The 21977-nt window shown below is 36.5% G+C and overlaps 1 protein-coding gene across 1 annotated transcript; it reads right to left on the bottom strand.

Annotated features, from left to right (window-relative positions):
- Positions 1 to 3292: 3292 nt before the first annotated feature.
- LOC132555771 (monocarboxylate transporter 12-like) lies at positions 3293 to 5350 on the bottom strand. Its single transcript, XM_060220135.1, is given in 3 exon segments — positions 3293 to 3564; positions 3849 to 5320; positions 5322 to 5350. Coding segments are annotated over 3 exon segments (1641 nt in total). The 3' UTR covers positions 3293 to 3424.
- Positions 5351 to 21977: the final 16627 nt, after the last annotated feature.

Here is a 21977-nt window from a genome sequence, read left to right as displayed (position 1 = left end):
GAAATGGAGATATTGTCCGATTATTCTGATAATTGATATATGTCATAGTTTAGAGGAATGACAATGTGCAATATTATTTTCAAAGACATTTGATGCCTATTGGTTCTCATAGTAACAAAAGAAGGTCTATGATCAGAGAGATCTGCGTAATGTATTTCGAAAAAATTATACAGGATGACTTTAGGCCATTTTAGTTTCCTGATTCTGCCATCACAAGAAAATCTGTCCCTGGAACAATTTTAACGGTCTCTGAATTCGATGAAAATTTCGGTACTTTAAGTACATATATGTGGCCAAAAATGTGTGAATATTTTAGGTGAATAGCAACTGTTAGTTTGTCAGTTCTTCAAAACTTGAACTTGAAATTTTCATGAAAAAATATGATTTGTCCCAGTTGAACTGCCATCACTTTTTATATTTTTAATACTTGGTTTGATATTTGATTTAAAAACATGCAGCAGGCTGTGATGAAGAGGAGTTGACCCTGTTTAATTATTTATAATAGGGTTTTTTAACACGATTTGGGGTAAGATGTGCACCCTGGATCACACCTATGACAAGGGTCATAAAATAGGTCATTGTACAGGCCATAGGTGACTTTTGGCTTTTTTAAACATGCATTCTTAGGGGTTTACTGAGGTACTACAAATACCATACAATAAAGATTAAACTGGGATGTGGGCAGATTAGGTGTACCGTGAAACAGGTCCTTTAAGAACGGAAAGAGCTGCTTAATAGTTATATCACATGTTTAATACGACCATCATAGCTATGGATCTTGAAACATTCAAGTCGATTTTTTCTGTATGTACATCTTTGTCAGCTTATTTGCTCGTTTAACGGCCATCATCAGATAGTGGACAGTTCAAATCTCTCTGCGTCCGTCCGTCCTTACACATTTCTTTTTGTCTGTTTCTTGAGAAGTACTGAATGGATCTTTCTATATGTTTATTCCTTAGTCCCGAATTGTATTGTCCTCTTTTAGGACATATCTAAACAAAATAATAACAAGCCGACGAGGTGCCGTCTTGGATTTTGACGGTATTAGTTTGTTAATCCAATGGAGAGGAACCCGATGGACCATTCTCAAATATCATGTAGGTTTCACTTAGCTTCTCGTTTTGCATTTTCCCGTTTTTGAACTGATCCGAAAGGCAACATGGCCGATAGGCCGCCATCTTCGATTTTCACAGTAATAGTTTTTCAGTATTTCTGGAGGAGTACTTGATGAATCATTCTTATATTTCAAATGTAGATCCTCACTGGTCCCTTCTTGAGCTTTATTTCATTTTGGGATCTTTAAGGAAAACAAAATCGCTGACAGGCCCCCATCTTGAAGTTGGTTATTGTTATTTCTCGAGAAGCACTTAATTCAATTTTCTCCTTTTCCGTATGTAGGTTTCCTTTGGTCCTTATTGTGCTCTTTTGTTTATCTAAAAAGAAATAAATGAAAAAAAACAAAAAAACAAAATAAAAAATGGTCGACAGGCCACCATCTTTGATGTGACAGTTGAAGATTATTCTCCCTTTTCTTCAGAATTTTTTTTAAGTTCCATATCTTTAATATTTAAGAGCAAAAATAGGGAAAACAAAAGAAAGGAAAATATTTAATCTTTTCAGAACAGATAAAGATCAAACGATGCTGGGTGCCAAGATCCCTTTGGAATCTCTTGTTTTTAAAAGATGTCGCAGCGTGACGTCAACAAAAAGAAATTACCTCGACCCATATTCAAGTTAGTACGCGTCAAATGTCAAAAGGCCCTCTTCCCAGTGCAGTAACTAAATACTTAGAATTCTGATATTTGGCAGGACATCTTCGATATCATACCAATCAGATTTGTTAAACGTATTGGTAAAAATGGTTCAGAACATGATCCAGTTGCAGACATTATCAACCGTACGGTACATGCAGGCTAGTTTTGAAGCTTATTTAAATGAAGTTGACAAGATTTAATCGTATACCCGTGTGTCATTACATAGACACTCGCCTTCATCAGATGGTGACAGTCGTTCAGATATTCGGTAGAACTTTTATCAGTTTAACTTTTCACATTTCTTGTTTAAGGCATGTTACGGGTTTATTTGCTGTAGATACTTCTGTTACAAATTTAAAAAAAAACTTTTAATAATAGTGTTTAAATGAAAAATCGGATACAGTTACATCCATGCAGGCATATGACACTACACTAGTCTACCATACCTTACATACATAACAGCCTGCATTAAAGCGTGACAGTGCAAAACAAACCCCATATTCATGACACAATGCTCATCACCAATAGTTGCATTTGTAGACAATACAAAAACAGCTCCCTCCTATTACATGCGCTTACTCTGTGTATCCTAAAGTGGGGTACTACCTATATATCTTGTGTCCGCGACACGTAACACAATCCCGTATACTCTATATTCCTCTCCCAGTCACTGCACAGTGCCCTGCTTAGTATACAGTACACGGACACCTAATTATTTCCACATTCATGTTTTCCATGACGCCTAATGTTTCGTTCCCATGTCCATGTGAATTGAGCGGACAGTAATGCATTTTTGGACAACTTGTCCCAAGCTGTTTGATAAGCAGGATGATTTCAATTTCCCTATTGTGAATTCTCCATTTCTGTATAGCAAAACAACTGCATCCCCAACTTATGGTTATGCATATCACAATTGGTTCGTTATTCAAAATTCCTGTTTCAATTATCACTATTTCTGTGCAAGAAGTCGTCAACTGGCCGACAAACTCATTACATAGGGTTTCAAATATGCAGGTTGATGAAAATTAAGGGAAAGCTTTACGGTCGTCATGGTAATCTCATCGAGAAACATTCTATATCTTCGTGCGATACGAACCTGGACTTGTTTGAAGCTCGATAGTTTGCTTGTTTCTTCTGTTGTAGTATATCTTGTTCTCATTAGAGAAATGTGACATTACTTTCCAAGGCCAATATGTTCTTGCCAGGTGTTGTCGATAAAGCAGAAAACGTTTACTTTTCTGGAACGCATTTTCTGATTTTCCCTGTATTTATAATATCTACCTAGATTTATTATGAATTAAGCCACTGATAACGGAAAGTGTGATTGATAAATAGATCAGGTATTGTGATAGGTGTACTTTCTTCCCAAGGACATTATGATACTCATGCATGCCTGACATTGACAAACCTATACTTGGTATCACTTTCGTGTGAAACATTACTTCGATATGTTTGACTCAATCACTCCTAAATTCGTTATCTATCCGAAACTACAGCCATTACTCATCATTTACATAAAACATATTGATAACTGGTTATGGAATGTGAACACTGGTTCATTTATATTTACTGAACCAAGCAAAAATATAGCATCGCCAGCGACATAATGATATATAAATATGGATTTGGCAAGACAATTACTGCAAAATTGATATATCGTACAGTTCTGTTCATAAAAATATGAAAAATTTCGACTTTCTGCACCGCTTCCACATTGGTACAACGACAAAGACACAGCCAGCCACAATGATACAAATTCCGGCCGACCAGAATGTCTTGTCATAGGTTCTGTAGACATCATAAAGCCACCCTGTGGATAGAAAACATTAAAGTACAGTAATATTACATACCGATTAACGTCGCTTTTACAGAAAAAGGAATAAATGTATTGCTCATCGCCCGAAGTTATAATATTGATCAGTTTGTTATTAACATACGCATGTAGTAATTGTAGTATTAAGAAATGACAGCAAATGCCTGCTACATTAATAATGATATTAAATGATAAACACTAGTTGTTAAGGAGGCTCAATTAGTCTTAATTGATGACATAATAAAACATGAAATACAGTAACAAATTAATGAAAGGTTTACCTGCAAACGGTGGTCCCATCAGGTTTGCTGTGCCCTGCAGAAACATCATAATACCAAAGGCATCAGTGAGTTTGTCTATACCTAGTATGTCCACGATGATGACAGAGCACAGGGCCTCCGCTGCAGCAGACAATAGTCCGAAGATACCAGCGACGATAGTCGACGGAACGAACGTCGTGAAAACTGGAACAATGGCCAAGGTAGCACCACAAAGAATCATTGATACACAATATAAATAAGATCTGTTCATCCACTGTCTATCGCCCAGATAGCCGTACAGTATGTTACCTATAGTATGTAGAATGCCTATGATGGCTACCATTAAAGAGGCATCCCTCTTGTTAATACCCATCTCTTTGGCTCTGTCCACTGTAAACACGTATGGGACGTCATACCAGAAATATAAAATGAAGTTGGAAAATGCAAAAATAAGAAAAGCCGGATTTCCTAGAACACTCAAATCGACGATCGACTTAGGACAAGCAATCTTTGACTTGGTTTGGTACTTAAGTTTGATGTTTTCCCGGACCTCGGGGCAACTCTTGGATGCACGTATCACTTGAGGTAAGGAAGCAATGCTTCCTCCTATCAATGATGGATTCTCCGGTAAGTTAACAACTTTTATTGATAGCTGACTTGTTCTGCATACATTATCGTCATGTGAAGACTCTCGTTCACATGAACAACTTGAGGCTGAATCTGATGTCCAATCACTACATTCGGGAATATCTCCCCTTGTTGCCCTTAAAACCTTAAATTCTGTTGGGGTACCACTGGAATACCGATCCAGTGAATTGTTTGTAATGAATGGCTCTTGACTACTTGGCAATGTCTTTTGGTCGGAATCTACGACACGAAGTGGTCTAAAGAGTGCCCCACAAACAACAATGTTTCCCGCTAGTCCCCCCATTATAAGAACCGCTCCTCTCCATCCATACTCTGAGATCAAACGCTCCAACATCGGTGCAAATAGCAACGTACCTATGCCAGCACCACACTCGGACAGGCCGGTCACCAGAGCACGTTTGTTTTCAAAGTACTCTGCCACGACGACAATAGAGTTGAGGTACGGAAGCGATATACCGAGGCCTGCAATAGCTCCATATGTAATGCATAGAGATTCTATTGAATTCACGAAACAACTACAAACAAAACCGGCTGTAGTTATTACACCTCCGAGTATAGTGGCTTTTCTATAGCCAATTCTGTTCGTTACAAAACTGGCTAAAGGTCCACAGAGTAGAGGAACTGCACAAAAGACTGAACCGATCCATGCTGTCTTACTTCTGCTTTCTTCGAAGTACTCAATAAGGTTCGTAAACAGTACTCCAAACGAGTAAGAGCAACCGTCGGTAATCACATTGATAATAAAAGCACCAAGCACAACAAACCAGCCCCATCCTCCGTCAGGTGGCTTAATGATATCGTCATTCTCGGTTTCTTCTGAATTCTCGTTCTTATATCCCATCCTTAAACTTCGGCTGCGAGTCGGATTGAACCATCATTGTAAAGGGCGTTCATCGTTTAGAGTGTTTGCCTTCTGAAATATTTAAAATGTGTTGCTTAATCACATTGTAAATAACTATAGTCTCAGTGTGCATCCTTATATAATACACATAATAATAATAATAAGATTGATCCCGCGATCCTGTACTAGGGAAAGCTCGAGATAAAAAACATTCTACCAAAACTGACAAGCATGTAAATCAGTGAGATACCACAATCTGCAATCTTATCTCGTCCATTAACTAGCTGTCTACACAATTTCTGACAATTTTTACAGCTAGTTTGTTACTCGTCCTCGAAGGATATAACATTACCCTTTACATTACCATTACAGGCTAATGCTAAATTTCGTGACGAAAAGCCACACACAAAAGGGATCCACAGCCAATTATAATATTACTATTGTACAAAGTTTTTTGCTGAACCAAAGACTGCGAACTGCAGTTAAATGCTTGTTTCGTTATTGAAATCCAGTGCTTCGATAGGTGTCTTGTTTGAAATAAAGCAAATTACACCCGTTCAAAATAGAAAAAAATGAACCTTACCTGTACACAGTTTAGCCATGTTTAGCGCTAACGTCATGTAATTACTATGTCATCCTATATTCATATTACGATAACTGCCGTAGAGGTTAATTGTGTAGCGTAGATTTCGTCTCCCGATAGATCTACACTGGTGTAAGTCTAGATCGTGTATCGTACATACATTATAAAACCAATTAAGGTAGTTCCGTATATTTGGCGGTGTGTAAAAGCTGTATGTTATTAATGTATCATAATACATTTGATTGTCTATTACTAATTTACCACAAATCAATGATGTATTGAATATTTTAGATTGTTTTAAATTAATGATGTATTGATAAAGAATATTTTAGATCGTTTTAAAGAGGATGACTTTAAATCGAGATCCAAATTTAGTCGGTTAATTCAAGTGTAAATTGTTTTCCCCCGTCAACGTATTGTGTAGAAATGATCGTGATATTGCTCGACCGTACGTTGTCAGTGTATGCACCAATCACGTCGCTTCTTTATATACAACATCCATTGATTACCGCGCCCGATCAATCGTACTATCACTTTTCATTGTTATGTAGATTACAGACGAGTCCATATTTACATGGGGAGCATATATACAGCATTCGCTCAGTGCGACGAACTTTGAAAGCTCAGGAATGAATGTAATCGCCCAACTTGGCAACCCAGATAAAGTCATACTGGAAAAAAGTTTGTAAACCTGATGATACATCATTTTATTTTTGTCTAAGAGGTATTCATCTCCTGGACCTGCTCTACCTCAGCCTGGAAATCATACTTATTTTCATTTGTAGATAGAAACATGAACAGAATACTAAATACATCTTAGAGCTACCAATATGATGCCAAATATGTCCTAAATCATAAATAACTGTGTCAAATAACCTGCGATAGGCAAAACTGGTTTCTAGAACCTCCAATATGACATCGATGTACTGGCGAAAATCCAACATGATACAACTTATGGCGCCAAAATAACAGATGACACGTGTTCATCCTATGGCGCCAAAATAACAGATGACACGTGTTTATCATATGGCGCCAAAATAACAGACGACACGTGTGTATCATATGACGCCGACATAACAGACGACACGTGTATACCCTATGAGGCCGACATAACAGACGACACGTGTATATCTTGTGACGCCAACATAACTGGCGACACGTGTTTATCCGGCGACACAAATGTGACCGATGTCGTGTGCATATCCCAGGTAGCACGACATCATATATATTACTGCTAAGTCTCTGTACATCTCTGGCTACATTACACGTTTATGTCGGCATTATTCATGAAGAGGAAGTTCTTTAGTTAAACTATTATCTAAAAATAGATTATGATGACATGTCCGTGTAGCTGGGCACATGGATATTTTACAGAAAACTTATCTATATTTGGTAGTAGTGAGGTTCTCTTACAGAACAATGCTTTCCTGAAGTCACAATATCCCGAAATGAACTCCCATATACTCACCTTATTGTGCACAACACGTTGTAGTAAGTTCCCTCCACATGATATGATAAGTAATGGCGACGATTTTATCTATGTGTCCTCATGTTATCGTGGTGACCTTCAAAGTAAACATAACACACTCAAAATACTGTCTCGGACGAAAGTTCGTGTGGCAACACGGTTCTTTATACAAAACAATACAATGTTACATGCACAGTAGTCATTTTATCACGTTTTCTATTTCATGTTTCCAGGTTTTAACCGTTCTTGTTATAATTGTTTTGGGCCTTTCCCAACACAAAATATCATAGCGAAGAAATCCATGTCCAGCAGATCTGTTGATGATAATAAGGTATCCAGGTATAAAAAGTCAAGGTGTATAACAGAAGTAAAGCAAGCTTACAAAGGAATAACAAGGACGTCATTAAGGGATTCGTACAAATATTCGCGAAATCAGAATTCGCGATTGGTTCTCCTCGTGTATTAACGCGAAAAAAATACAACGCGAAATCCGAGTAACTTACAGTATATTTGATAGACAGTAGCACTTCACCAAGAAAACTTACCTGGACACAATACGTTGTATGATAATTATGAGAACATGTGAGAGTTAATACGTTCCATTTGGCAAAGCATGGTCTAACTTTTATAACATTTAGCAATGATGAAAGTCGATGTCACGAGACAGGTATATTAAGTTCTTAGAGACGGATGTAGTTGTTCTTACCCTGTCAAACACTCTACTGAAGAAATAACATGCCGTATTTGTATCAGACTTTCCAATGTCAATAAATAATATCGGAGGAAATTTTCTAACCACCAGCTAATGTGTATTTGACTACACCTACACTCTGTTGATACAAAGGTTTGTTGTGCGAGTTTTACAATGATAATTGACGTGTCCTGAAGTGCAAAGACCACTTTACATCGTACGTTTTATCATGTGAGAAGGACCTTGACAGGATGACTTCTTGATGTGCAAAAGAAAACCCAATAACTTGCTAGACTAAAGGTAAATAAATAAAACTTGAACTAGCATTCTAAAATCAGTTTCTGTATTCGTCTGTGGTGTGAATCTAAATTGGTACAGTACCGGCACAGGATAATTGATGTGAAACCTCGTTATCCTACGGTAACCTGTTTAAACAGGCTGTAAATAGATTATTCTAAACGCAAAATATAACAATATATATATGTTGTCTACGACTTGTATTCACTTTAAGCCATACCAGTAAACCTGTTTACTAACAAAACATTAGGGTTTTAATTACAATAATTTTGATATTTTTTTTTAAAATAAGGGTCAGGTTTTATCATCTTGACCTTTGCTTTCATCTATATATAGTTACACTTAAAATACTCGACCTCTGTACGCAAATGAAAAGAAACACATCACTTTCGACGTCCATGTGTGTTTTAATTAGTAGAACTATTTACATGTAAATGTGTTAAAACTTTAAGAAAATTTGGTAGATATTTATTGTGTGCAACAGCTAAAAGAAAAAACCTTCTTGTGTAGTAGTAATACATTGTATATTAATTTCATTTGTTATTATATGAGTATGAATTCTACTCTATTACCATAGCTTATTACTAACTTTCATTGTTAACACTGTGTGACGTCATAACTTTCCCGTATCATCTTTATTATTACGTCACAAACCAAAGGATATAATTATGAATATTGATTCTCGTGACATTGTTATATGTTAATTCCTGGAACTGTTTGGTGTCAATATATGTTATATTCACTATCTCTATGGAATTGCCCTCCGCCATCTTGAACATTTAATATGATATAACTAATTGTGTATCATTGCTACCTATATGCTGTTATTGCATTTGGAAATGAAAAAACAAAACAAACAAACTTAAACAAATTACAGAACATAAAATTTGAATGAAATACTGGAGATAACAAAGTTAAACTGCTGATGATTGTATCACTACTGAATACTGGTGATAACACAGAGATAAACCACTAATGATTATATCACTACTGAATACTGGTGATAACACAGAGATAAACCACTAATGATTATATCACTCTGGTGATAACACAGAGATAAACCACTAATGATTATATCACTCTGGTGATAACACAGAGATAAACCAATCATGATTATATCACTCTGGTGATAACACAGAGATAAACCACTAATGATTATATCACTCTGGTGATAACACAGAGATAAACCAATCATGATTATATCACTCTGGTGATAACACAGAGATAAATCACTAATGATTACATCACTCTGGTGATAACACAGAGATAAACCACTAATGATTATATCACTCTGGTGATAACACAGAGATAAACCAATCATGATTATATCACTCTGGTGATAACACAGAGATAAATCACTAATGATTACATCACTCTGGTGATAACACAGAGATAAACCACTAATGATTATATCACTCTGGTGATAACACAGAGGTAAACCACTAATGATTATATCACTCTGGTGATAACACAGAGATAAACCAATCATGATTATATCACTCTGGTGATAACACAGAGATAAATCACTAATGATTATATCACTCTGGTGATAACACAGAGATAAACCAATCATGATTATATCACTCTGGTGATAACACAGAGATAAATCACTAATGATTATATCACTCTGGTGATAACACAGAGATAAACCAATCATGATTATATCACTCTGGTGATAACACAGAGATAAACCAATCATGATTATATCACTCTGGTGATAACACAGAGATAAACCAATCATGATTATATCACTCTGGTGATAACACAGAGATAAATCACTAATGATTATATCACTCTGGTGATAACACAGAGATAAACCAATCATGATTATATCACTCTGGTGATAACACAGAGATAAATCACTAATGATTATATCACTCTGGTGATAACACAGAGATAAACCAATCATGATTATATCACTCTGGTGATAACACAGAGATAAACCACTAATGATTATATCACTCTGGTGATAACACAGAGATAAACCACTAATGATTATATCACTCTGGTGATAACACAGAGATAAACCACTAATGATTATATCACTCTGGTGATAACACAGAGATAAATCACTAATGATTATATCACTCTGGTGATAACACAGAGATAAACCACGAATGATTATATCACTCTGGTGATAACACAGAGATAAACCACTAATGATTACATCACTCTGGTGATAAAACAGAGATAAACCACTAATGATTATATCACTACTGAATACTGGTGATAAAACAGAGATAAACCACTAAGGATTATATTGGTGATAACACAGAGATAAACCACTAATGATTATATCACTCTGCTGATAACACAGAGATAAACCACTAATGATTATATCACTACTGAATACTGGTGATAACACAGAGATAAACCACTAATGATTATATCACTACTGAATACTGGTGATAACACAGAGATAAACCACTAATGATTATATCACTCTGGTGATAACACAGAGATAAACCACTAATGATTATATCACTCTGGTGATAACACAGAGATAAACCACTAATGATTATATCACTCTGGTGATAACACAGAGATAAACCACTAATGATTATATCACTCTGCTGATAACACAGAGATAAACCACTAATGATTATATCACTCTGGTGATAACACAGAGATAAACCACTAATGATTATATCACTCTGGTGAGAACACAGAGATACACCACTAATGATTATATCACTCTGGTGATAACACAGAGATAAACCAATCATGATTATATCACTCTGGTGATAACACAGAGATAAACCACTAATGATTATATCACTCTGGTGATAACACAGAGGTAAACCACTAATGATTATATCACTCTGCTGATAACACGGAGATAAACCACTAAAGATTATATCACTCTGTTAATAACATAGTGATAAACCACTAATGATTATATCACTACTGAATACTGGTGATAACACAGAGATAAACCACTAATGATTATATCACTCTGATGATAACACAGAGGTAAACCACTAATGATTATATCACTCTGGTGATAACACAGAGATAAACCACTAATGATTATATCACTCTGGTTATAAAACAGAGATAAACCACTAATGATTATATCACTACTGAATACTGGTGATAACACAGAGATAAACCACTAATGATTATATCACTACTGAATACTGGTGATAACACAGAGATAAACCAATCATGATTATATCACTCTGGTGATAACACAGAGATAAACCACTAATGATTATATCACTCTGGTGATAACACAGAGATAAACCACTAATGATTATATCACTCTGGTGATAACACGGAGATAAACCACTAAAGATTATATCACTCTGTAAATAACATAGTGATAAACCACTAATGATTATATCACTCTGGTGATAACACAGAGATAAACCACTAATGATTATATCACTCTGGTGATAACACAGAGATAAACCACTAATGATTATATCACTCTGGTGATAACACAGAGATAAACCACGAATGATTATATCACTCTGGTGATAACACAGAGATAAACCACGAATGATTATATCACTCTGGTAATAACACAGGGATAAACCACTAATGATTATATCACTACTGAATACTGGTGATAACACAGAGATACACCACTAATGATTATATTGGTGATAACACAGAGATAAACCACTAATGATTATATCACTCTGGTGATAACACAGAGATAAACCACTAATGATTATATCACTCTGGTGATAACACAGAGATAAACCACGAATGATTATATCACTCTGGTGATAACACAGAGATAAACCACGAATGATTATATCACTCTGGTGATAACACAGAGATAAACCACTAATGATTATATCACTACTGAATACTGGTGATAACACAGAGATAAACCACTAATGATTATATCACTACTGAATACTGGTGATAACACAGAGATACACCACTAATGATTATATTGGTGATAACACAGAGATAAACCACTAATGATTATATCACTCTGGTGATAACACAGAGATAAACCACTAATGATTATATCACTCTGGTGATAACACAGAGATAAACCACGAATGATTATATCACTCTGGTGATAACACAGAGATAAACCACGAATGATTATATCACTCTGGTGATAACACAGAGATAAACCACTAATGATTATATCACTACTGAATACTGGTGATAACACAGAGATAAACCACTAATGATTATATCACTACTGAATACTGGTGATAACACAGAGATACACCACTAATGATTATATTGGTGATAACACAGAGATAAACCACTAATGATTATATCACTCTGGTGATAACACAGAGATAAACCACTAATGATTATATCACTCTGGTGATAACACAGAGATAAACCACGAATGATTATATCACTCTGGTGATAACACAGAGATAAACCACGAATGATTATATCACTCTGGTAATAACACAGGGATAAACCACTAATGATTATATCACTACTGAATACTGGTGATAACACAGAGATACACCACTAATGATTATATTGGTGATAACACAGAGATAAACCACTAATGATTATATCACTCTGGTGATAACACAGAGATAAACCACTAATGATTATATCACTCTGGTGATAACACAGAGATAAACCACGAATGATTATATCACTCTGGTGATAACACAGAGATAAACCACGAATGATTATATCACTCTGGTAATAACACAGGGATAAACCACAATGATTATATCACTACTGAATACTGGTGATAACACAGAGATAAACCACTAATGATTATATCACTCTGGTGATAACACAGAGATAAACCACTAATGATTATATCACTACTGAATACTGGTGATAACACAGAGATAAACCACTAATGATTATATCACTCTGGTGATAACACAGAGATAAACCACTAATGATTATATCACTCTGGTGATAACACAGAGATAAACCACTAATGATTATATCACTACTGAATACTGGTGATAACACAGAGATAAACCACTAATGATTATATCACTCTGGTGATAACACAGAGATAAACCACTAATGATTATATCACTCTGGTGATAACACAGAGATAAACCACTAATGATTATATCACTCTGGTGATAACACAGAGATAAACCACTAATGATTATATCACTCTGGTGATAACACACACTAAGGATTATATTGATAACACAGAGATAAACCACTAAGGATTATATTGGTGATAACACAGAGATAAACCACTAATGATTATATCACTCTGGTGATAACACAGAGGTAAACCACTAATGATTATATCACTACTGAATACTGGTGATAAAACAGAGATAAACCACTAATGATTATATCACTCTGGTGATAACACAGAGGTAAACCACTAATGATTATATCACTCTGGTGATAACACAGAGATAAACCACTAATGATTATATCACTCTGGTGATAACACAGAGATAAACCACTAATGATTATATCACTCTGGTGATAACACAGAGATACACCACTAATGATTATATTGGTGATAACACAGAGATAAACCACTAATGATTATATCACTCTGGTGATAACACAGAGATAAACCACGAATGATTATATCACTCTGGTGATAACACAGAGATAAACCACTAATGATTATATCACTCTGGTGATAACACAGAGGTAAACCACTAATGATTATATCACTCTGGTGATAACACAGAGATAAACCACTAATGATTATATCACTCTGGTGATAACACAGAGATAAACCACTAATGATTATATCACTCTGGTGGTAACACAGAGATAAACCACTAATAATTATATCACTCTGGTGGTAACACAGAGATAAACCACTAATGATTATATCACTACTGAATACTGGTGATAACACAGAGATAAACCACTAATGATCATATCACTCTGCTGATAACACAGAGATAAACCACTAAGGATTATATTGGTGATAACACAGAGATAAACCACTAAGGATTATATTGGTGATAACACAGAGATAAACCACTAATGATTATATCACTCTGGTGATAACACAGAGATAAACCACTAATGATTATATCACTCTGGTGATAACACAGAGATAAACCACTAATGATCATATTGGTGATAACACAGAGATAAACCACGAATGATTATATCACTCTGGTGATAACACAGAGATAAACCACTAATCATTATATCACTCTGGTGATAACACAGAGATAAACCACTAATAATTATACCACTACTGAATACTGGTGATAACACAGAGATAAACCACTAATGATTATATCACTCTGGTGATAACACAGAGATAAACCACTAATGATTTTATCACTCTGGTGATAACACAGAGGTAAACCACTAATGATTATATCACTCTGGTGATAACACAGAGATAAACCACTAATAATTATATCACTCTGGTGATAACACAGAGATAAACCACTAATGATTATATCACTCTGGTGATAACACAGAGATAAACCACTAATGATTATATCACTCTGGTGATAACACAGAGGTAAACCACTAATGATTATATCACTCTGGTGATAACACAGAGATAAACCACTAATGATTATATCACTCTGGTGATAACACAGAGATGAACCACTAATGATTATATCACTACTGAATACTGGTGATAACACAGAGATAAACCACTAATGATTATATCACTCTGGTGATAACACAGAGATAAACCACTAATAATTATATCACTCTGGTGGTAACACAGAGATAAACCACTAATGATTATATCACTCTGGTAATAACACAGAGATAAACCACTAATGATTATATCACTCTGGTGATAACACAGAGATAAACCACTAATGATTATATCACTCTGGTTATAAAACAGAGATAAACCACTAATGATTATATCACTCTGGTGATAACACAGAGATAAACCACTAATGATTATATCACTCTGGTGATAACACAGAGATAAACCACGAATGATTATATCACTCTGGTGATAACACAGAGATAAACCACGAATGATTATATCACTCTGGTAATAACACAGGGATAAACCACTAATGATTATATCACTACTGAATACTGGTGATAACACAGAGATAAACCACTAATGATTATATCACTCTGGTGATAACACAGAGATAAACCACTAATGATTATATCACTACTGAATACTGGTGATAACACAGAGATAAACCACTAATGATTATATCACTCTGGTGATAACACAGAGATAAACCACTAATGATTATATCACTCTGGTGATAACACAGAGATAAACCACTAATGATTATATCACTACTGAATACTGGTGATAACACAGAGATAAACCACTAATGATTATATCACTCTGGTGATAACACAGAGATAAACCACTAATGATTATATCACTCTGGTGATAACACAGAGATAAACCACTAATGATTATATCACTCTGGTGATAACACAGAGATAAACCACTAATGATTATATCACTCTGGTGATAACACAGAGATAAACCACTAAGGATTATATTGGTGATAACACAGAGATAAACCACTAAGGATTATATTGGTGATAACACAGAGATAAACCACTAATGATTATATCACTCTGGTGATAACACAGAGGTAAACCACTAATGATTATATCACTACTGAATACTGGTGATAAAACAGAGATAAACCACTAATGATTATATCACTCTGGTGATAACACAGAGGTAAACCACTAATGATTATATCACTCTGGTGATAACACAGAGATAAACCACTAATGATTATATCACTCTGGTGATAACACAGAGATAAACCACTAATGATTATATCACTCTGGTGATAACACAGAGATACACCACTAATGATTATATTGGTGATAACACAGAGATAAACCACTAATGATTATATCACTCTGGTGATAACACAGAGATAAACCACGAATGATTATATCACTCTGGTGATAACACAGAGATAAACCACTAATGATTATATCACTCTGGTGATAACACAGAGGTAAACCACTAATGATTATATCACTCTGGTGATAACACAGAGATAAACCACTAATGATTATATCACTCTGGTGATAACACAGAGATAAACCACTAATGATTATATCACTCTGGTGGTAACACAGAGATAAACCACTAATAATTATATCACTCTGGTGGTAACACAGAGATAAACCACTAATGATTATATCACTACTGAATACTGGTGATAACACAGAGATAAACCACTAATGATCATATCACTCTGCTGATAACACAGAGATAAACCACTAAGGATTATATTGGTGATAACACAGAGATAAACCACTAAGGATTATATTGGTGATAACACAGAGATAAACCACTAATGATTATATCACTCTGGTGATAACACAGAGATAAACCACTAATGATTATATCACTCTGGTGATAACACAGAGATAAACCACTAATGATCATATTGGTGATAACACAGAGATAAACCACGAATGATTATATCACTCTGGTGATAACACAGAGATAAACCACTAATCATTATATCACTCTGGTGATAACACAGAGATAAACCACTAATAATTATACCACTACTGAATACTGGTGATAACACAGAGATAAACCACTAATGATTATATCACTCTGGTGATAACACAGAGATAAACCACTAATGATTTTATCACTCTGGTGATAACACAGAGGTAAACCACTAATGATTATATCACTCTGGTGATAACACAGAGATAAACCACTAATAATTATATCACTCTGGTGATAACACAGAGATAAACCACTAATGATTATATCACTCTGGTGATAACACAGAGATAAACCACTAATGATTATATCACTCTGGTGATAACACAGAGGTAAACCACTAATGATTATATCACTCTGGTGATAACACAGAGATAAACCACTAATGATTATATCACTCTGGTGATAACACAGAGATGAACCACTAATGATTATATCACTACTGAATACTGGTGATAACACAGAGATAAACCACTAATGATTATATCACTCTGGTGATAACACAGAGATAAACCACTAATAATTATATCACTCTGGTGGTAACACAGAGATAAACCACTAATGATTATATCACTCTGGTAATAACACAGAGATAAACCACTAATGATTATATCACTCTGGTGATAACACAGAGATAAACCACTAATGATTATATCACTCTGGTTATAAAACAGAGATAAACCACTAATGATTATATCACTCTGGTGATAACACAGAGATAAACCACTAATGATTATATCACTCTGGTTATAAAACAGAGATAAACCACTAATGATTATATCACTCTGGTGGTAACACAGAGATAAACCACTAATGATTATATCACTCTGGTGATAACACAGAGATAAACCACTAATGATTATATCACTCTGGTGATAACACAGAGACAAACCACTATTGATTATATCACTGAGATGTTACGACTCCTATTTTTGTGTAGTATTTCCGTCCGCTAACTAGGTTGGTAATCCGTGATGGTTTCTTTTGGTTTACTTTATTTTTCATTGTTTGTAGGTTATATCCAAATCGCAACTCTTATCTAAACAAAGTTTTATGTTACTAACAAACCCACGGCACTACAAGTGAGTGACTTTAATGTAAAGGCGATAGTTTGTAGATATGAAGACATGTATGGAAGGGAGATAACTCGAATACCTTCGTCTGTTTGGTACGCAGTTTGTGAGATAACTCTTTCGTGCTTATTACACTTTCCACTTGGAATAATTTACTGGCATTTTGAACGAGACTTTTTCATCTTTGTAAATTTGGAATTTTGTTTGTGTTAACTTAGTCCGTCAGACCGTAACCAATACATCTTGCCGACTGTCAACTTTGACAATATAAATACATTTTATTGAACACAATGACGCTAAATACTTTTTTAAAATGAGGCTTATTTTGCAACAAAATAAAAAATATTTTTACTCTCGCCTTGAAAAATCAGTGATCTGAAAGTGAGATATAAAAAAAGTATATTTTAAGTAAAATTCAACATGTTGTAGGTGTTTTTATGTGCTAGGAAGACAATAAGAAGAATGTCAGCGAATGCAAAATGGTGAAGGTAAATCTAGAAAAATAATTGTAATTTTTTTAAAAACATAAATTAAGATAAATGAAAGACACCTGAATCGGTATATCCAGCATTATCATTATCTAAGTAAGAGGAATGTTAGAGCACTTTGCCTTATCCCTAAATAAATGACAAAATTATTTTTTTTAAGAAAGAAGAAACTTATCCACAACAGGTGCGCCTCAATTACCAATAAACCATGACTCCACAAATGCATGCGTTCTTTTCCAATGAAACTTTCGTCGATTTCTGATTGTCACCAAGACGCATGATAGTTAATTTATTGACAATCAAGAATTGTTTTTTATAAATATGGCCACGACTATCCGATAGATGACGGGCTTTCACAATGCTCATTGAAGGTTGCATTCAATAGCATGTCACCACTCTCTTCGGAGTTCACAAATTGACTACAAGTCGGTTAGTTTAAGGTCTCAACGCCACGGGAAGAGTTGATAACAGACTTAGTTCTAAACGCCCACGTGTATCGCCGGGATGTCAAGATCGCTTCATTAGGCTTGCCCACTCGCGTGACCTTCGTCACACCTGTGATGCTCATTTACGCCCTTGTCGCCACTACGTTGGTTTTTTCCACTGACAACACAGCGTCGAGCACGCCGTACGTGATGGTTGAAGGCACATGTGCCCAGACGTTTCCTTCCGAGACGTTGGAGGTCAATGCTCTTCACGAATGAATCCCCATTCATGTTCTTTTAATCAGATGGCCGTCAACATGTGTACCGGCGTCGGGAAACCGAAAGTGAAACTAAGAAATTTTACATCGACCTAAACTATGCTAAACTATAGAAGAGAAGAAATAGAGAAGAACCATACAATAAATACTAGTCATGAAAAAATGTTAATATTAGCTTGATATACTTTGCCTCTTATATTTAATTCTAAATCCATTTACTTACAGCGCGAAACGTTTCCCCAGCTTTTTCTTCCAGATTTTGATAGTCTATTTAATTTGGCAACGTGACATTTAAAACCATACACTTAATATGGTCATAATATGTTTCCACTACACAATAAACATTATATATCAATATCATCGGGGGAGAAGACATATATCTCATGTGTTTTTAAACAGACCATCGATAAAGTTGTACCATATCAAAATATACATATAACAAGACGGATAGTTCATAAATATATGTGTCAACTAAACACACTTCTGTCAAAACTCTAGTGAGGAAGAAAAAGCGAAACGTGTCGGTAACCTTCATCACACCTGTGATGTCGTGACGGAGACGTGTCGGTAACATTCATCACACCTGTGATGTCGTGACGGAAACGTGTCGGTAACCTTCATCACACCTGTGATGTCGTGACGGAGACGTGTTGGTAACCTTCATCACACAAGTGATGTCGTGACGGAGACGTGTCTGTTAACCTTCATCACACCTGTGATGTCGTGACGGAGACGTGTCGGTAACCTTCATCACACCTGTGATGTCGTGACGGAGACGTGTCGGTAACCTTCTTCACATTTGTGATGTCGTGACGGAGACGTGTCGGTAACCTTCATCACATCTGTGATGTCGTGACGGAGACGTGTCGGTAACATTCATCACATCTGTGATGTCGTGACGGAGACGTGTCGGTAACACTCATCACATCTGTGATGTCGTGACGGAGACGTGTCTGTTAACCTTCATCACACCTGTGATGTGATGACGGAGACGTGTCGGTAACCTTCTTCACACCTGTGATGTCGTGACGGAGACGTGTCGGTAACCTTCATCACACCTGTGATGTCGTGACGGAGACGTGTCTGTTAACCTTCATCACACCTTTGATGTCGTGACGGAGACGTGTCGGTAACCTTCATCACACAAGTGATGTCGTGACGGAGACATGTCGGTAGCCTTCATCACACCTGTGATGTCGTGACGGAGACGTGTCGGTAACATTCATCACACCTGTGATGTCGTGACGGAGACGTGTTGGTAACCTTCATCACACCTGTGATGTCGTGACGGAGACGTGTCTGTTAACCTTCATCACACCTGTGATGTCGTGACGGAGACGTGTCGGTAACCTTCATCACATCTGTGATGTCGTGACGGAGACGTGTCGGTAACCTTCTTCACACCTGTGATGTCGTGACGGAGACGTGTCGGTAACCTTCATCACATCTGTGATGTCGTGACGGAGACGTGTCTGTTAACCTTCATCACACCTTTGATGTCGTGACGGAGACGTGTTGGTAACCTTCATCACACCTGTGATGTCGTGACGGAGACGTGTCTGTTAACCTTCATCACACCTGTGATGTCGTGACGGAAACGTGTCGGTAACCTTCATCACACCTGTGATGTCGTGACGGAGACGTGTCTGTTAACCTTCATCACACCTGTGATGTCGTGACGGAGACGTGTTTGGTAACCTTCATCACACCTGTGATGTCGTGACGGAGACGTGTTGTTTAACCTTCATCACACCTGTGATGTCGTGACAGAGACGTGTCGGTAACCTTCATCACACCTGTGATGTCGTGACGGAGACGTGTCTGTTAACCTTCATCACACCTTTGATGTCGTGACGGAGACGTGTCGGTAACCTTCATCACACAAGTGATGTCGTGACGGAGACATGTCGGTAGCCTTCATCACACCTGTGATGTCGTGACGGAGACGTGTCGGTAACCTTCATCACACCTGTGATGTCGTGACGGAGACGTGTCTGTTAACCTTCATCACACCTGTGATGTCGTGACGGAGACGTGTTGGTAACCTTCATCACACCTGTGATGTCGTGACGGAGACGTGTCTGTTAACCTTCATCACACCTGTGATGTCGTACGGAGACGTGTTGGTAACCTTCATCACACCTGTGATGTCGTGACGGAGACGTGTCTGTTAACCTTCATCACACCTGTGATGTCGTGACAGAGACGTGTCGGTAACCTTCATCACACCTGTGATGTCGTGACGGAGACGTGTCTGTTAACCTTCATCACACCTTTGATGTCGTGACGGAGACGTGTCGGTAACCTTCATCACACAAGTGATGTCGTGACGGAGACATGTCGGTAGCCTTCATCACACCTGTGATGTCGTGACGGAGACGTGTCTGTTAACCTTCATCACACCTGTGATGTCGTGACGGAGACGTGTTGGTAACCTTCATCACACCTGTGATGTCGTGACGGAGACGTGTCTGTTAACCTTCATCACACCTGTGATGTCGTGACGGAGACGTGTCGGTAACCTTCATCACACCTGTGATGTCGTGACGGAGACGTGTCGGTAACATACATCACACTTGTGATGTCGTGACGGAGACGTTTCGGTAACCTTCATCACACCTGTAATATGGAGACGTGTGGGTAGACAAACATCACAAGGACCAATGAGACGTATGTTAATAAGAACGTATGATTTCTAACAAAAGAATTCGTATCTTTATTACTCAGAACCGTACAGTACAAAGAAAACAAAAGACAAATATATTGTCAACATACCCGTAGCATTGCAAGTCTATATAATTATGTCATTCATGGTTCGCACATGATTTATTTCAGTTTTCACATAACAATTATTTAAAACTCGCATAATACATTTATCCTAAATACTAACAGTACGACAATAAACACTATTGACTGTTTGTATACATTGTATTACTGGCTACACTGAGTCACATTACATTAACAAAGGGTCT

The sequence above is a fragment of the Ylistrum balloti genome, unplaced genomic scaffold (assembly GCF_031769215.1).
Source record: "Ylistrum balloti isolate Yb309-2 unplaced genomic scaffold, AGI_CSIRO_Ybal_v1 Utg370512, whole genome shotgun sequence".
NCBI classification, from domain to species: domain Eukaryota; kingdom Metazoa; phylum Mollusca; class Bivalvia; order Pectinida; family Pectinidae; genus Ylistrum; species Ylistrum balloti.
This window is presented reverse-complemented; position numbering and strand designations above follow the sequence as displayed.